The 13,228-nt window shown below is 43.1% G+C and overlaps 1 protein-coding gene across 1 annotated transcript in view; it reads right to left on the bottom strand.

The window, feature by feature from the left end:
* The window catches only part of B3GNTL1 (UDP-GlcNAc:betaGal beta-1,3-N-acetylglucosaminyltransferase like 1), a 292,749-nt gene extending 279,521 nt beyond the window's left edge, over positions 1-13,228 (bottom strand). The window contains exons 1-4 of the mRNA XM_063456053.1: positions 13,146-13,228; positions 9,488-9,556; positions 6,884-7,000; positions 6,016-6,115 (exon numbers count right to left, since the gene is read on the bottom strand). Coding sequence (XP_063312123.1) covers positions 6,016-6,115; positions 6,884-7,000; positions 9,488-9,511 — 241 coding nt within the window. The 5' untranslated portion in view covers positions 9,512-9,556; positions 13,146-13,228. The remainder of the gene's footprint in view (positions 1-6,015; positions 6,116-6,883; positions 7,001-9,487; positions 9,557-13,145) is intronic.

The following is a 13,228-nucleotide window of genomic DNA, read 5'->3' as shown; positions in this document are numbered from 1 at the left end:
ATAAGGTTGCATAAAGTAAAATAAGTAGACAACAGGCCTAACTAAAACATAATGGTAATAATAATGATAAACATCTCAGATGATGACTAGATATTACTCAAGTTCAGTTGCTCAGCTCAGCTTCCAACAGGAGAGGCCTGGCTGTCAGCCAATCCCAGTGTGTGGCAAACCCCTCTGGCTTTGTGGTAGTCCACGCCACATTTGGTAGGGCTCTCTTGTGTTCCCCACACCCGTCTGCATACCGGGTCCGTGGGGGTCTTGTGCTATCTCCCGTCGGCCGGATAAGGGTGTGCGAGGTCTCCGTCTTCCTTGTCTTCGGCCCAAGGCCTTTGTGGGAGCCCGTGCCTGGTGTCCATTGATCCCTTCATCAGGATCGTGGGCCCATGGGTTTTCCGGGTTTTGGATGACCTCCTGGGTATATGGACGGCAGTGGAGGGAGGATACCTCCATGTGAGCCCCAGGCTTGGAAGAAGAACAGGCGTGGAGGGCCTCAGCATCCCTCAACCGCACCATAGGAGGTGTAGGCACATGTGAGCTGTGTCCCTTCATGTTCTCCAGTTTGGGTGAGGGGTATGCTTTTACGTTGTTGTTGTGGGACCGTTGGTCTGCATGTGTAAGTTGCCTCCGTGCTCGGTCGTGGATCCGGCTCCAGAATTTCTGGCAGATGTCGTCAAATCTCTTATTGAATGCGGTGAGCCAGTCCTGTGTCGTCAGGCCTGGTGATGGTTGCTGAGACACTGGGATGGCGGTCATTTTGAGTGCGCCGCGTGGGTCCCGATTTGGACCCTGGCGTGATGCTGAATAGCGAGAGTCCTTCAGTGGGGACCGGGATATCCCCCCCGGTCCAGAGGGGGGGGGTAACGAGGAGAGTGGTAGACCTCATTTGTTGCAGCTTCGTGTGGGGCAGGTGATCGGCCGTTTCACCCGCCCGGCAGCGGTGGTAGGCCGCAGAGTGGTCTCCGTGGGGGAGTCGAGCAGGTAAGTCCGCTAGGTCGCAGGGACTTCCCCCGTGGTCACATATAGCTGTATGTAGCTTTGTAGGGCGTCGGCAACTGGCTGGGTGTCCGATATCAGGCAGATTGTGTGATTCAAGTCAGGAGCTCAGACGATGTGCAGCCAGCCGCCATGATGCCCAGGCCCCGCCCCCCGAAATGCTTCTTTTGAGTGACTGATTATCACCATTAATAGATTTTAATCTGGGTAACAATTGGGTCTTGCTGATTTCTCATCAATACAACAGTCTTTCTCTGCATGTCGTTGAGAAATAGTTCCTCAGAAGAGGTAGGGTTAGAGCGCTGGAGAACCCTCCATTTTTGTCAAACTCATTGAAAACCATTTTGGCAAAACCAAAAGGACTTCACCCACAACTACCTAGCACTATTTCCATAACAGGATGTTGTAGTGAGTATGGTATTTGGAGTGTCCCTTTAACATGAAGTTCTATTTCAAACTGCTTGTTAACTTCAAATTTCCTGTGGTTAAATATAATGCATATTTCACATTTCAGGGGTTTTATAACAGGTAGGAAAGAGAACAGACTGTGTACAACAAATGGTTTTCATCTGTCAAACATCATGTTCTTGAGTAAACAATTTAGCCATGGATATGGACAACACTTGTAATCACATTCCAAGCTCAGGCTGGAGAACACATTTCACAATAATTCCCATTTTATTTCATGTGGACCTGAAACATAGTTAAGAACAAGTAGCCCAAAAGAATCTACATACGTCAAAATAGTGATTTGTCTAGGCTTTCTGAAAACCTCAAATGCACCAAGTACAATCCCAGAATTCTGGCAGCGTGAATTGCTGGAAAAGTGAATTTGAAATTGTAGGCCAGAAAAAATCAAATAGAATAAATCTCCAGATCAGTAATGTTTTTGGTTTGGTTATTTTAGCCTTTAATGTAAAAATCACTTCGCATTCCCCATAATTCACAATTAAAGGGAGACTATAGTCACCAGAACAACTACAACTTAATGTAGTTGTTCTGGTGAGTATAATAGTTTCCTTCAGGTCTTTTCCATGCAAACACTGCCTTTTCTGAGAAAAGGCAGTGTTTACATTGCTCCTAGGGACACCTCCAAGTGGCCACTCCTCAGATGGCCACTGGAGGTGCTTCCTGGCTCAGTGCTGCCAAAAAAGCAGCCCTGACGTTCAGCGTCCCCACGCTCTGCATGGAGACCCTGATTTTTCCTCATAGAGATGCATTGATTCAATGCATCTCTATGAGGAGGTCCTGATTGGTCAAAATGGCATTTGGCCGCGCCCCTGTGCCGGTTTTAGCCAATCCAATGCTTTCCCTCTGGGAAAGCATTGCATTGGCTAAAAAGTGGCCATTTTTACGATGTCACAAAGGGGGCGGAGCCAGCGCCGGCAGACCCACCCGGCACTGGAAATAAGGTGAGTTTTAACATTTTATAGGGGGGCTAAGGGGGGAAAGCCACCTAAACACTATAGGGTTTAGGAATACATGTTTGTCCTATAGTGATCCTTGAAGTGAATAACTCTGTGTGTTTATATATAAATTCCAAGGTATGCAAGAACAACTGGGACTGTTTTAAGGAAATTAGATCTTCCTGCTTTGGGTATGTGAGATCAGGCAGACTCAACAGCTAAAATTAAAATTAGTAAAGGGATTAATAACAATAAAAACAAAAAAACTTTCAAAGTAGGTTTAAACCCCCTTTAGGACACATGACGGAAATATTCCGTCATGATTCCCATTTATTCATGAAGGTGTGTCCTTAAGGGGTTAATGTAGGTTTTGAGAGTCTTGCCAGTAATTTGGCAATGTAAAGGGTGAGGGAGTGAAGAGTATAAGGACTAGTATATATTAGAATTTAGTAGGAGGAAAGAGTACCCTGAACTCTCAGGGGAGTGATGGTGAGATAGAAGCACTTAATTCTGCAGGCTATTGTCAGTGGACTTGAACTGAACTGAGCCCTGATATTCGTTCACACTACATAGGCCAGTAAGCAAGCTACAAAAGCAAATAAGATCCAAAAAAAAGAATGATACAGCACAATTCAGTTCACGCTTTCAACATTCCATATGTGTTGGATCATAAATACAATGGTATCAAAACTTGATAGAGTCAAAACCTTGGGGTCACTGTTTGTGATCCAATAATTTTGGATGCAAAGCCTTGAGTTGAGGTGTAATAGATCTTTTTTTGCTTACACGCAATACACTAAGAAAAAAAAAAACTCAGGTATAAACACACGTTATCAAAATTGTATAATAGAGCTAGTTTCTACAAATATAATTCTGTGCACGAACATATGCCCTTTTTGGCAGGAGCTATGAAACGTGGCACTTATTTAAGGATTGGAAGAGATGATCAGAATATCTCGCCATGTGACAACTGCCACAGAGGAGGTTTTATGAAATATGCACTGATAGTGACCTCTCCATTCTGATGCCTGTATTAGATTAAATAGAATAAATACAGCCAACTGGATAGAGAAACTGCATCAACAGTTTGCCAACTGCACACACATTACCACCATCAATAAAGCCCACAATATCGTAATGACCTCTGCAAGGAAGATAGTCCAGAAGAGTGGACTCTGTGAAAAGAGGGGGCGGTAAGAGAACATGATGTAACCCCACAACGGGCTGTTACTATTACAGCACACAAGTAACGGCAGAAAAACAATCAATCTCTAAGGTTTCCAGACAAGAAAAAAAAAAGGCTTCTCAGATATGGTCATTGCTATGATATTTATGCTTGCAACAAATGAATGAAACTTTAACCACATGTGGCAAAATCTGGGCTTGGTCCTGGAAACAGACGGAAGTAATGGAGGAGTGACATACGCAATCAATACATCAAAAGACTTGTGAATTGCGGGATGACAAATCATATGGTAATAATTGAGGCATGATAAATTATAATCCCTGATATGGAATAAACGATCTTATTGGGTGGAGTTTCTCAGTTAAAGTGTGGCATATGTTGCTATGATGTAGGAAGCTTTTCTGTAAGAACTGACCAGGGTAAGTACTTAGGTCAAAGTCAACACAATTATGGATGGCACAAAATATTAGTGTTTGTCCACTATTCAATCAGTTTCTACCTGTCTCAACCTCTTGTAAACCCATAATCCTGTTTGAGCCACTTACCAGAATTCTACTATGACCATTATCTTGTCTCCATAACGTATCCAATCACCACTATAAAACAACCTACTATGACCTATTAGTCAATCGCTAATTTAATAATCCTCCTTCTCACTCAGCAAATCCCAAGCATCCCCCATCCTTCCATTGCTTACTATCCCCTTTCTCCTGTCTCGGTCAGTGATCCAATTCATAATGAGTCCAGCAGGACTTGTACACAGTTTGCTCGCAAGCAATATAAGCCCTTTACTGAGTGATGTTGATGAGCACCATAGTCCAGCTGGTGATCTGCAGCCGTAATGTTACTTAACCCAATATTCCCAGATAGTTTTTCTTTTCAGATGGTTTCTGTGCGAAGAAAAAGGAAGAAAGAACTACCTCCTGCAGATATTTTTCATCTGAGATACAGACCTCCCGCTAAGGGCACAATACTGACACCGGCGAAGGATTTAGTTTAATATCAGTTTGAGGGGAGGGGAAAGTAGGTTTGTGCCAAGGGATTTGCACTCCGAAGCGGCTTTCTTAGCAGGAAATCCGTAACTATAGTTGCAGAATCAGAAATGCAATATCTGTCCCATATTAAATAACATTCCTCCCTGTGGTATGAGGGAGGGATCCAATATTTTAGAGAGAAACATTTTTTTTTTTGCATTTCATGTAAAGAGAAATCCGCATTGCGTTGGTTGTCTGAGCTACAAGAGAAGAATTCTGCAACTGGTATTAATCAAGGAAAACCTGTACAAAATGACCACATGCGGAACATTTAATAAATTTGTGAGTGCAGAAGGGTGTACATATCTGTCAATCAGTCAACCCATCATTCTTGAACCTGCGATTGTAGTTGGGTATGAGATATTCTTTTTATATAATATTATATCTAAACCTTGAAGTGGAACTGTCACTTCTTAGTATTTCACAGCGATCTAATCTTTGTGAAATACTGATTCTGACTGTGTTGGAATTTATTGAAATCCCAAAGCAATCCAAAGAATCCGCAAGACAAAGTAGGGATCACTTTGTTTTATGGTAAAGCTGGAGGTTGACAAAAGGAGATGCTCCGCCATTAACATTTGTCCAATCCCAGCAGCCATCACAATTGACGGCTGGGAGATTTAGGCACGGTCTTCCTTTTCGAGAGATGTGATCTATGGAGGCTGTCATTGTCTCCTCCACAGATCTCAGTGTTGTACTCTCACGCATGAGCACTGAGAAACAGCTCTTTGTAATTTAACTGCCAGTAGCTGAAGAAGACCTCCAAAAAGAAGATGGCACAGGCCACGAGAGAAGGCTTCAGGAAAGCAAACCACTGCAACCTGTGGCCACCAGACCCTAGCTGGAGATCTCATCTTCGGGGGACTTTGCAAAATATGCACAGAATCCCGAAGGTGACAGACGCACTTTAACTTGGGATAGCGGTTTTTCTACTGGTGATGTTTTATAGCATGCCCGTAAACACTGAAATAATAGTTTGATACATAATCGTGGATGGCACCAGGAGAATGCTGTCATCATACCTGCTACAAAGAACATGATTAAAGTGGTTAAAGAGCCATTTAAGGGAACACTATAGTGTCAGTATCGATGCATCTCTGTGGGGAATGTTCAGTGTCTCCTGAACAGCATGTAGACTCTGTCACTGTTGCACCCAGGAATCACCTCTAATGGCCATCTGAGTGACTGTAACTGGAGGTGTCCTTGGCAGTAATGTAAATACTGCCTTTTCTCTGCCTTTGTACATGAAGGCAGTGTTTACATGAAAATGCAGGGATATACTATAGGCACCAGAATAACTACATTAAGCTCTAGATGTTCTGGTGACTATAGTGTTCCTTTAATTTAATTAAATATACTTAGTAGCAAGTCCTAATAAAGCTGCATGAAGTCTCACCTCCGCGTGGCTGGTGCGATTCATGACCTCCAACGATCAAATGAATGCCTCGTTCTTCAAGTCTGGGCCTCCATTCCTCTATTATTTGCGCAGAACGGTCCTACAAATGGTGCAAGTTTAAAAAACAATGGCTAATAAGTGTAGTCTATGGTTTGTTAGGCTGGAATATACTTCATATCTCAGTATTAGGCAGTACCCAATAGTGCAAGCCCACATACAGATAACTAATTATTCTGTCTATATCATACATAGATTTATTTTTTTTTGTCAGAGTGTGCATCGTATTAAACATTGCAGTGTGCTGTAAAATATGTCTGTGCTTTATGAATAATAATACTACCTTTTTTTTTACCTTCTGGCATAAACGATAGTTTTCCGTAGAAGTTTAAGGGCTTGGTCTGTGACTTGCTTTATTCATAAAAAGCACAAACATACTTTGTAAAAGATTCCATACAAACATTCACACCAAAGCACACTGTGTAGTACAATGACACTACTAAATCAATCTTTACAATCACATGAGTAGCAAACACTGATTAGGATGTGACTGAAGAACCTATACACTCACAGCCTTTCTCAGCCCCATTGGTCATAAAATCGAGAGGCAGTGTGACTACAATCAGTTTAGATTAATCTATAATTCATAATACTATGGCACCTGTTTTTTTTGTTGTTGTTGAGCTGTAAATATTGCCAGCAGTGACTATACCTAGTGTCACAGACATGCAGAACACAGGGTAATTTTATCTGGATTTTGTTTCTTTTTATGAGATCTCTTCCATTGGTTTTTGTTAATATATGCAATAAAGTTGTTTTCCTCCCCAATGAGAAGTTCCACATTGCCTCCTATTCTACTGAATAGATTTACCTTGCTTGCATCGTTGTAGACTGAAAGTTCCATACATCCTCCGAAATCTTGTTCAAAGACAGATTGTAGACATTCATCCAACCAAAGTTCTGCATTGTACATGGGGAGGATTATAGACTGTAAAATAAAGAGATGAATAGTATACAGCTTAGTAACTAGCTGGCAACCAGGGCATCATGTCTGGTGGATAGATTTGTTCACTGGAAATTGAATACAAAGATATCGCAATGATATATCAGGTGAATAGACGTATGGGAGACTCAACGATAGGCGGTAAGACTGATATGGAAACAGTGTGTGGGAGTGGGACAGAGGTACGTGATGAAGAGATAGAGGCACAAGACAGAGACAGGAATTCATGATCAGACGTGAGCAGTCAATGGGAACACTGACTTATATTAAAATTACAATCCCACTATTTACACTTATTACAATTATCTATGCTTATACCAAATAGTGGCTAACGTTGTCAGAAGATATCTAGTTTTGTCAGGAAATGGTCTTTAATATTTAAAAGAACACTACAGGGTCAGGAACACAAAAATGTATTCCTGACCCTAAAGTGTTAAAAACTATCTAGCCCTCCTGCCTCCACAAACATAGTAAAATCTTATATTCCAGTCCGCTGGTGCTGGCTTTGCCCCTGATCTGCGTCCTTGGCTGACATCCCATAGGAAAGCATCGGATTGGCCGAGATTGTCAATTCTGATGATCTCAGCCAAGGAGGCAGGCTGGGGGCAGAGCCAAATGCTTCCCTGGCCAATCATCATCTCCTCATAGAGATGCATTAAATCTGATAAGTGGCCACTGGAGGTGTCCCTAGGCAGCAATGTAAACACTGCCTTTTCTTTGCAAAGACAGTGTTTACAGCAAAAACCCTGCAGGGACTGACTATACTCACCAGAACAAATACATAAGCTCCTTTAAGGAGTTAACTTGTTAATTTTACCAATTCAGCATGAGCATAATTATTAAAATTTTGTTCCACATAAATAACCCTGGAATGTATTACGAGTCTCAAATGTCACTGGTAAATGGGGAATAGAAATTCAGACTTTTACAGGACATTATTACCCATAAAATTGATAAGGTCGTAAAATTTTGTTTAAAAGCTGAAAAACACGTATATATGTGTGTGAAATGATTTGCCTCGTCTTTACTGTGAAAATTACTGAAAACAATGGATTCTTGCAATCTCAAGAACCTCCGTATTGCAAGCAGAAAACGAAAGGCATGGGGTATAGGAAAATGGCAAACTTTTAGTGCCGGAACAGCTGCTATTTCCAATTTGACCCCTGGATAATTCTAGTTCACCCAAACAAGTTCTAAACCACCCACTTCAAAAATTACATTTATCACACGCTCAGTCACTGTAACCAGATGTTTGGGGTACTAGGTAGTAAAAATCTTTGCCTCGAAAGCACATTTAGCAAAATGTAAGGCTGTGAAGGGAGCACAGACTATGCACAGGGGGCAGTCAACAGGTAGCCATCCAGCTGTCTATAAGCAGGCAAAGTATCATGGGAGATGTAATCTCTACAACAGCTGGAACAATTCCTTGTTGATTCCAGTTTGGGAATTTTGAATCACTTTTCTGACCACGTTACTTGGAAATCTCCTACATAGTGACAAGATATCATAGCAGTGAGTCGATATTGTGAATAAACATTACCCCACTCATGCATCCTTAAAGAAATTCTAATATCGAAGAACATTTGCTGCTATCTGTCATCTTATCTTTCATTCAGAACCTATTTCCCAGAATGCCGCAGAACCCCATTCAAACTTTTTAAAATCAGGTCAGGTTTTATAACTGGGGCCTGAAACATAAAAATTGTTTATAAATAAATACATACATTTTACAGCTAGTAGGTGAGAATATTGTATTAAAAAATGGAAAAAGGTGAACAGTAAATGCTAATAATACATAAATTATTTTTATGCTGTCAGGTAGTGTACGTTTTGTTTTTTATTTTTTTTGAACCAAGTTATATGTTCTCTTTTCATTATATGGTTTCACAATAACCAGAAAAAGGAACAACAAATGTGACCAATTTGTTACCAAAAGTCCTGGGATCAAATGCAGCAACTTATAAGACAGAATTGAGGTTCAAACAACTTTAGCTTTAACGAAGCAGTTTTTGTATATAGGAGTGAAATTACTTTGTTTATGCAGCCCTAGCCACACCTCCCTGCATGTCACTTACACAGCCTTCCTAAACACTTCCTGTAAAGAGTACTCTAATGTTTATTTCCTGCTCTATTATTAGCGTGCTGGACCTTGCAGGAGTCTACTGTGTGTGATTCAAGTTCAATTTACAGAGCAGGCGATAAAAACCTCTGAAGTAAGTTTACATCTGATTGAAAATAAAAACTATTTTTGTTTTCATGCAGGCTGTGTCTATCACAACCAGGGGATGTGTTACTAGGGCGGCATGGACAGAAACAAAAGTGATTTGACCTCTAATTGGCAGATAATTGAGCAGTGAAACTAGAGGCATGATCTATACACCAAAACTGCTTCATTAAGCTAAAGTTGTTTTGATGACTATAGTGTCCCTTTAAATCAAAGTCACGATTGCTATGAACAGTTAAAATACATACCACATCTGCCAGGGTCTCGTTCATTGTGCTCTAGTAGGTATCGAGGCCAGTGTATATGTATATGTCCAGCTGAAAACACAAGTTTATGTGTGGTTAATAGCATCATTAAAGCTAAAATGACCAGAAGGCGGCTATTTTTGCACATGGCAATTATACTTTCATACGTACACAAACAAAAATACAATGGCTTGACAGAAAAAGTTTTTTTCACGTTTAGTACATGAAATATACTGTCCATTGAGCAACTAGCAGGTGCCATAATACTATGAGCTGAGTGACTTTCTCTGCAGTGTTTACGCTACAAAAAAATTGTGTCACTTTAAATTCTGGCTTGCTTTGCAAAAACAAATAATGTTATGACATATTAGGTGTTGGTAAAGTTTTCCAGTTCCTTTATGTCTTCTAAGAAAAAAACACAATATTGCAACAAATCGTTTAAAATGTAACCCACTTAGAAGTTGCCAATAGATATTAATGCAGAGCACAGTCTATTTGCTTTTTGCATTATTTTTCATACAATAATCCTTGCAGTTATATAACAAAGGGTACATGGATTAAATAAATATCTGTGTGTGTATACAGACACAGACGCTCTCTCTCTCTGCAGGATTAAGGGGTTCAGGAACCAAGAGCTGACAAACATCTAGCTAGTAGCTTATGGCTAATGTGTGCACTCCATCTATCAAGAATATAAGTTACTTAGCAACAGATTCCAATTTTGCAGGACATCACATAATGTTGCGTACACATCACCCGAAGCATGTTGGGAGGTAGAGCCCACAACATGTGGAGTGCCAAAGGTTGGCAACCGCTCACCTAGTCCCTCAGACAGCTGGAACTAGCACAGAGCTATGTTATAATATATCTATGTATATATATATTTATATATAGGCTAGTCCTTCAAACCTGAAGCCAGCACTAGGTCATGAAATTGATAGCTACTCAGACACACACACACTGCTGGAGCTCTCACAGGGTCATGCAATAGAGAGTTAGTATATGGGTGCCCTCAGATATAATGCTGGAGGTGGCAATATTACATGTTCTATGGGCTCCCCACAGACACACAGCTGGAGGTGGTACTGGGTCATGTGTTGTATATAGGGGTACATATTTTATACAGTCATACCACTCAAGCACACACTGGTGCAGGTGGCATTGGGTCATGTGATATAGAGCAGTTCCTCTCAGACAATGGTAAAGGTGGCAGTAGGTCACATGATATACATAGGTCCCCTCAGACACACACAGCTGAAGGCTTGGTCACAAGGTGTACATCCGCAGTTCACTATGCGTGGCCACGTTCCGTACAGCTGCAGTTTGCTATGCGTAGTGACGTGGCTTACAGCTGCAGTTTGCTATGTGTGACCACGTGGCGTACAGCTGCAGTTTGCTATGCGTGCCCACGTTCCATACAGCTGCAGTTTGCTATGCGTGCCCACGTTCCATACAGCTGCAGTTTGCTATGCGTAGTGACGTGGCTTACAGCTGCAGTTTGCTATGCGTGCCCACGTTCCATACAGCTGCAGTTTGCTATGCGTGCCCACGTTCCGTACAGCTGCAGTTTGCTATGCGTAGTGACGTGGCTTACAGCTGCAGTTTGCTATGCGTGCCCACGTTCCGTACAGCTGCAGTTTGCTATGCGTGCCCACGTTCCATACAGCTGCACTTTGCTATGCGTGCCCACGTTCCATACAGCTGCAGTTTGCTATGCGTGCCCACGTTCCATACAGCTGCAGTTTGCTATGCGTGCCCACGTTCCATACAGCTGCAGTTTGCTATGCGTGCCCACGTTCCGTACAGCTGCAGTTTGCTATGAGTGCCCAGGTTCCATACAGCTGCAGTTTGCTATGCGTGCCCACGTTCCATACAGCTGCAGTTTGCTATGCGTGCCCACGTTCCATACAGCTGCAGTTTGCTATGCGTGCCCACGTTCCGTACAGCTGCAGTTTGCTATGCGTGCCCACGTTCCGTACAGCTGCAGTTTGCTATGCATGCCAACGTTCCATACAGCTGCAGTTTGCTATGCGTAGTGACGTGGCTTACAGCTACAGTTCGCTATGCGTGACTACCTGGCGTACCGCTGCAGTTTGCTATTTGTGGCCAGTGGCGTACAGCTACAGTTTGCTATGCGTAGTGACGTGGCATATAGCTGCAATTTGCTATGCATGGCCGCGTGGCGTACAGCTGCAGTTTGCTATGAGTGGCCACGTGGCGTACAGCTGCAGTTTGCTATGCGTAGTGACGTGGCATACAGCTGCAGTTTGCTATGCGTTGTGACGTGGCGTACAGCTGCAGTTTGCTATGCGTTGTGACGTGGCGTACAGCTGCAGTTTGCTATGCGTGGCCATGTGGCGTACAGCTGCAGTTTGCTATGCGTAGTGACGTGGCATACAGCTGCAGTTTGCTATGCGTTGTGATGTGGCATACAGCTGCAGTTTGCTATGCATGGCCACGTGGCGTACAGCTGCAGTTTGCTATGCGTGGCCATGTGGCGTACAGCTGCAGTTTGCTATGCGTAGTGACATGCCGTAGTTCGCTATGTGTGGCCACGTGGCGTACAGCTGCAGTTTGCTATGCGTGGTGTACCACGTGACCTTGCATAGAGAACTGCAGCTGTGTACTACGTGACCTAGCCTTCATCAGTGTGTGTCCGAGGGGAACCTCTGTATATCATGTAAATGTAACCAGTGCCACCTTTACCAGTGTAAGTCTCATAGGAACCGCTATATATCACATAACCCAGTGCACCTGCAGGGTGTGCCTGAGGCTGTACCCTTATATACACGTGACCCAGTACCACCTCCAGCTGTGTGTTCCTGAGGGTGCACCCCTATATACACTACGTGACCCAGTTTAGGGGGTACCCCTATATACACTATGTGACCCATTTGAGGGGTACACCTTTATACACTATGTGACCCAGTTGAGGGGGTACCCCTATATACACTATGTGACCCAGTTGAGGGGGTACCCCTATATACACTATGTGACCCAGTTGAGGGGGTACCCCTATATACACTATGTGACCCAGTTGAGGGGGTACCCCTATATACACTATGTGACCCAGTTGAGGGGGTACCCCTATATACACTATGTGACCCAGTTGAGGGGGTACCCCTATATACACCATGTGACCCAGTTGAGGGGGTACCCCTATATACACCATGTGACCCAGTTGAGGGGTACCCCTATATACACCATGTGACCCAGTTGAGGGGGTACCCCTATATACACTATGTGACCCAGTTGAGGGGTACCCCTATATACACTATGTGACCCAGTTGAGGGGGTACCTATATACACTATGTGACCCAGTTGAGGGGGTACCCCTATATACACTATGTGACCCAGTTGAGGGGTACCCCTATATACACTATGTGACCCAGTTGAGGGGGTACCCCTATATACACTATGTGACCCAGTTGAGGGGGTACCCCTATATACACTATGTGACCCAGTTGAGGGGGTACCCCTATATACACTATGTGACCCAGTTGAGGGGTACCCCTATATACACTATGTGACCCAGTTGAGGGTGTACCCCTACATACACTATGTGACCCAGTGTCGTCAGTCAGTAAAAGGGACTAAGGTCCTCAGATATGTGACTGAGGGATGTCACCATTTAACCCTTGCAGTGCCCAGAATTATTAACCTCATGTGTGCAGAGTCCACTAATGGAGGATCTGTTACAGCGTCTGGAGGAAGAAGCTCTGTGTTTGGGGGAGGGAGGAGGAG

This window comes from Pelobates fuscus, chromosome 5, assembly GCF_036172605.1.
Source record: "Pelobates fuscus isolate aPelFus1 chromosome 5, aPelFus1.pri, whole genome shotgun sequence".
In the NCBI taxonomy this organism is placed as follows: Eukaryota; Metazoa; Chordata; class Amphibia; order Anura; family Pelobatidae; genus Pelobates; species Pelobates fuscus.
Note: the sequence above shows the minus strand (reverse complement) of the source record. Positions and strands in the feature narration are given on the sequence as shown.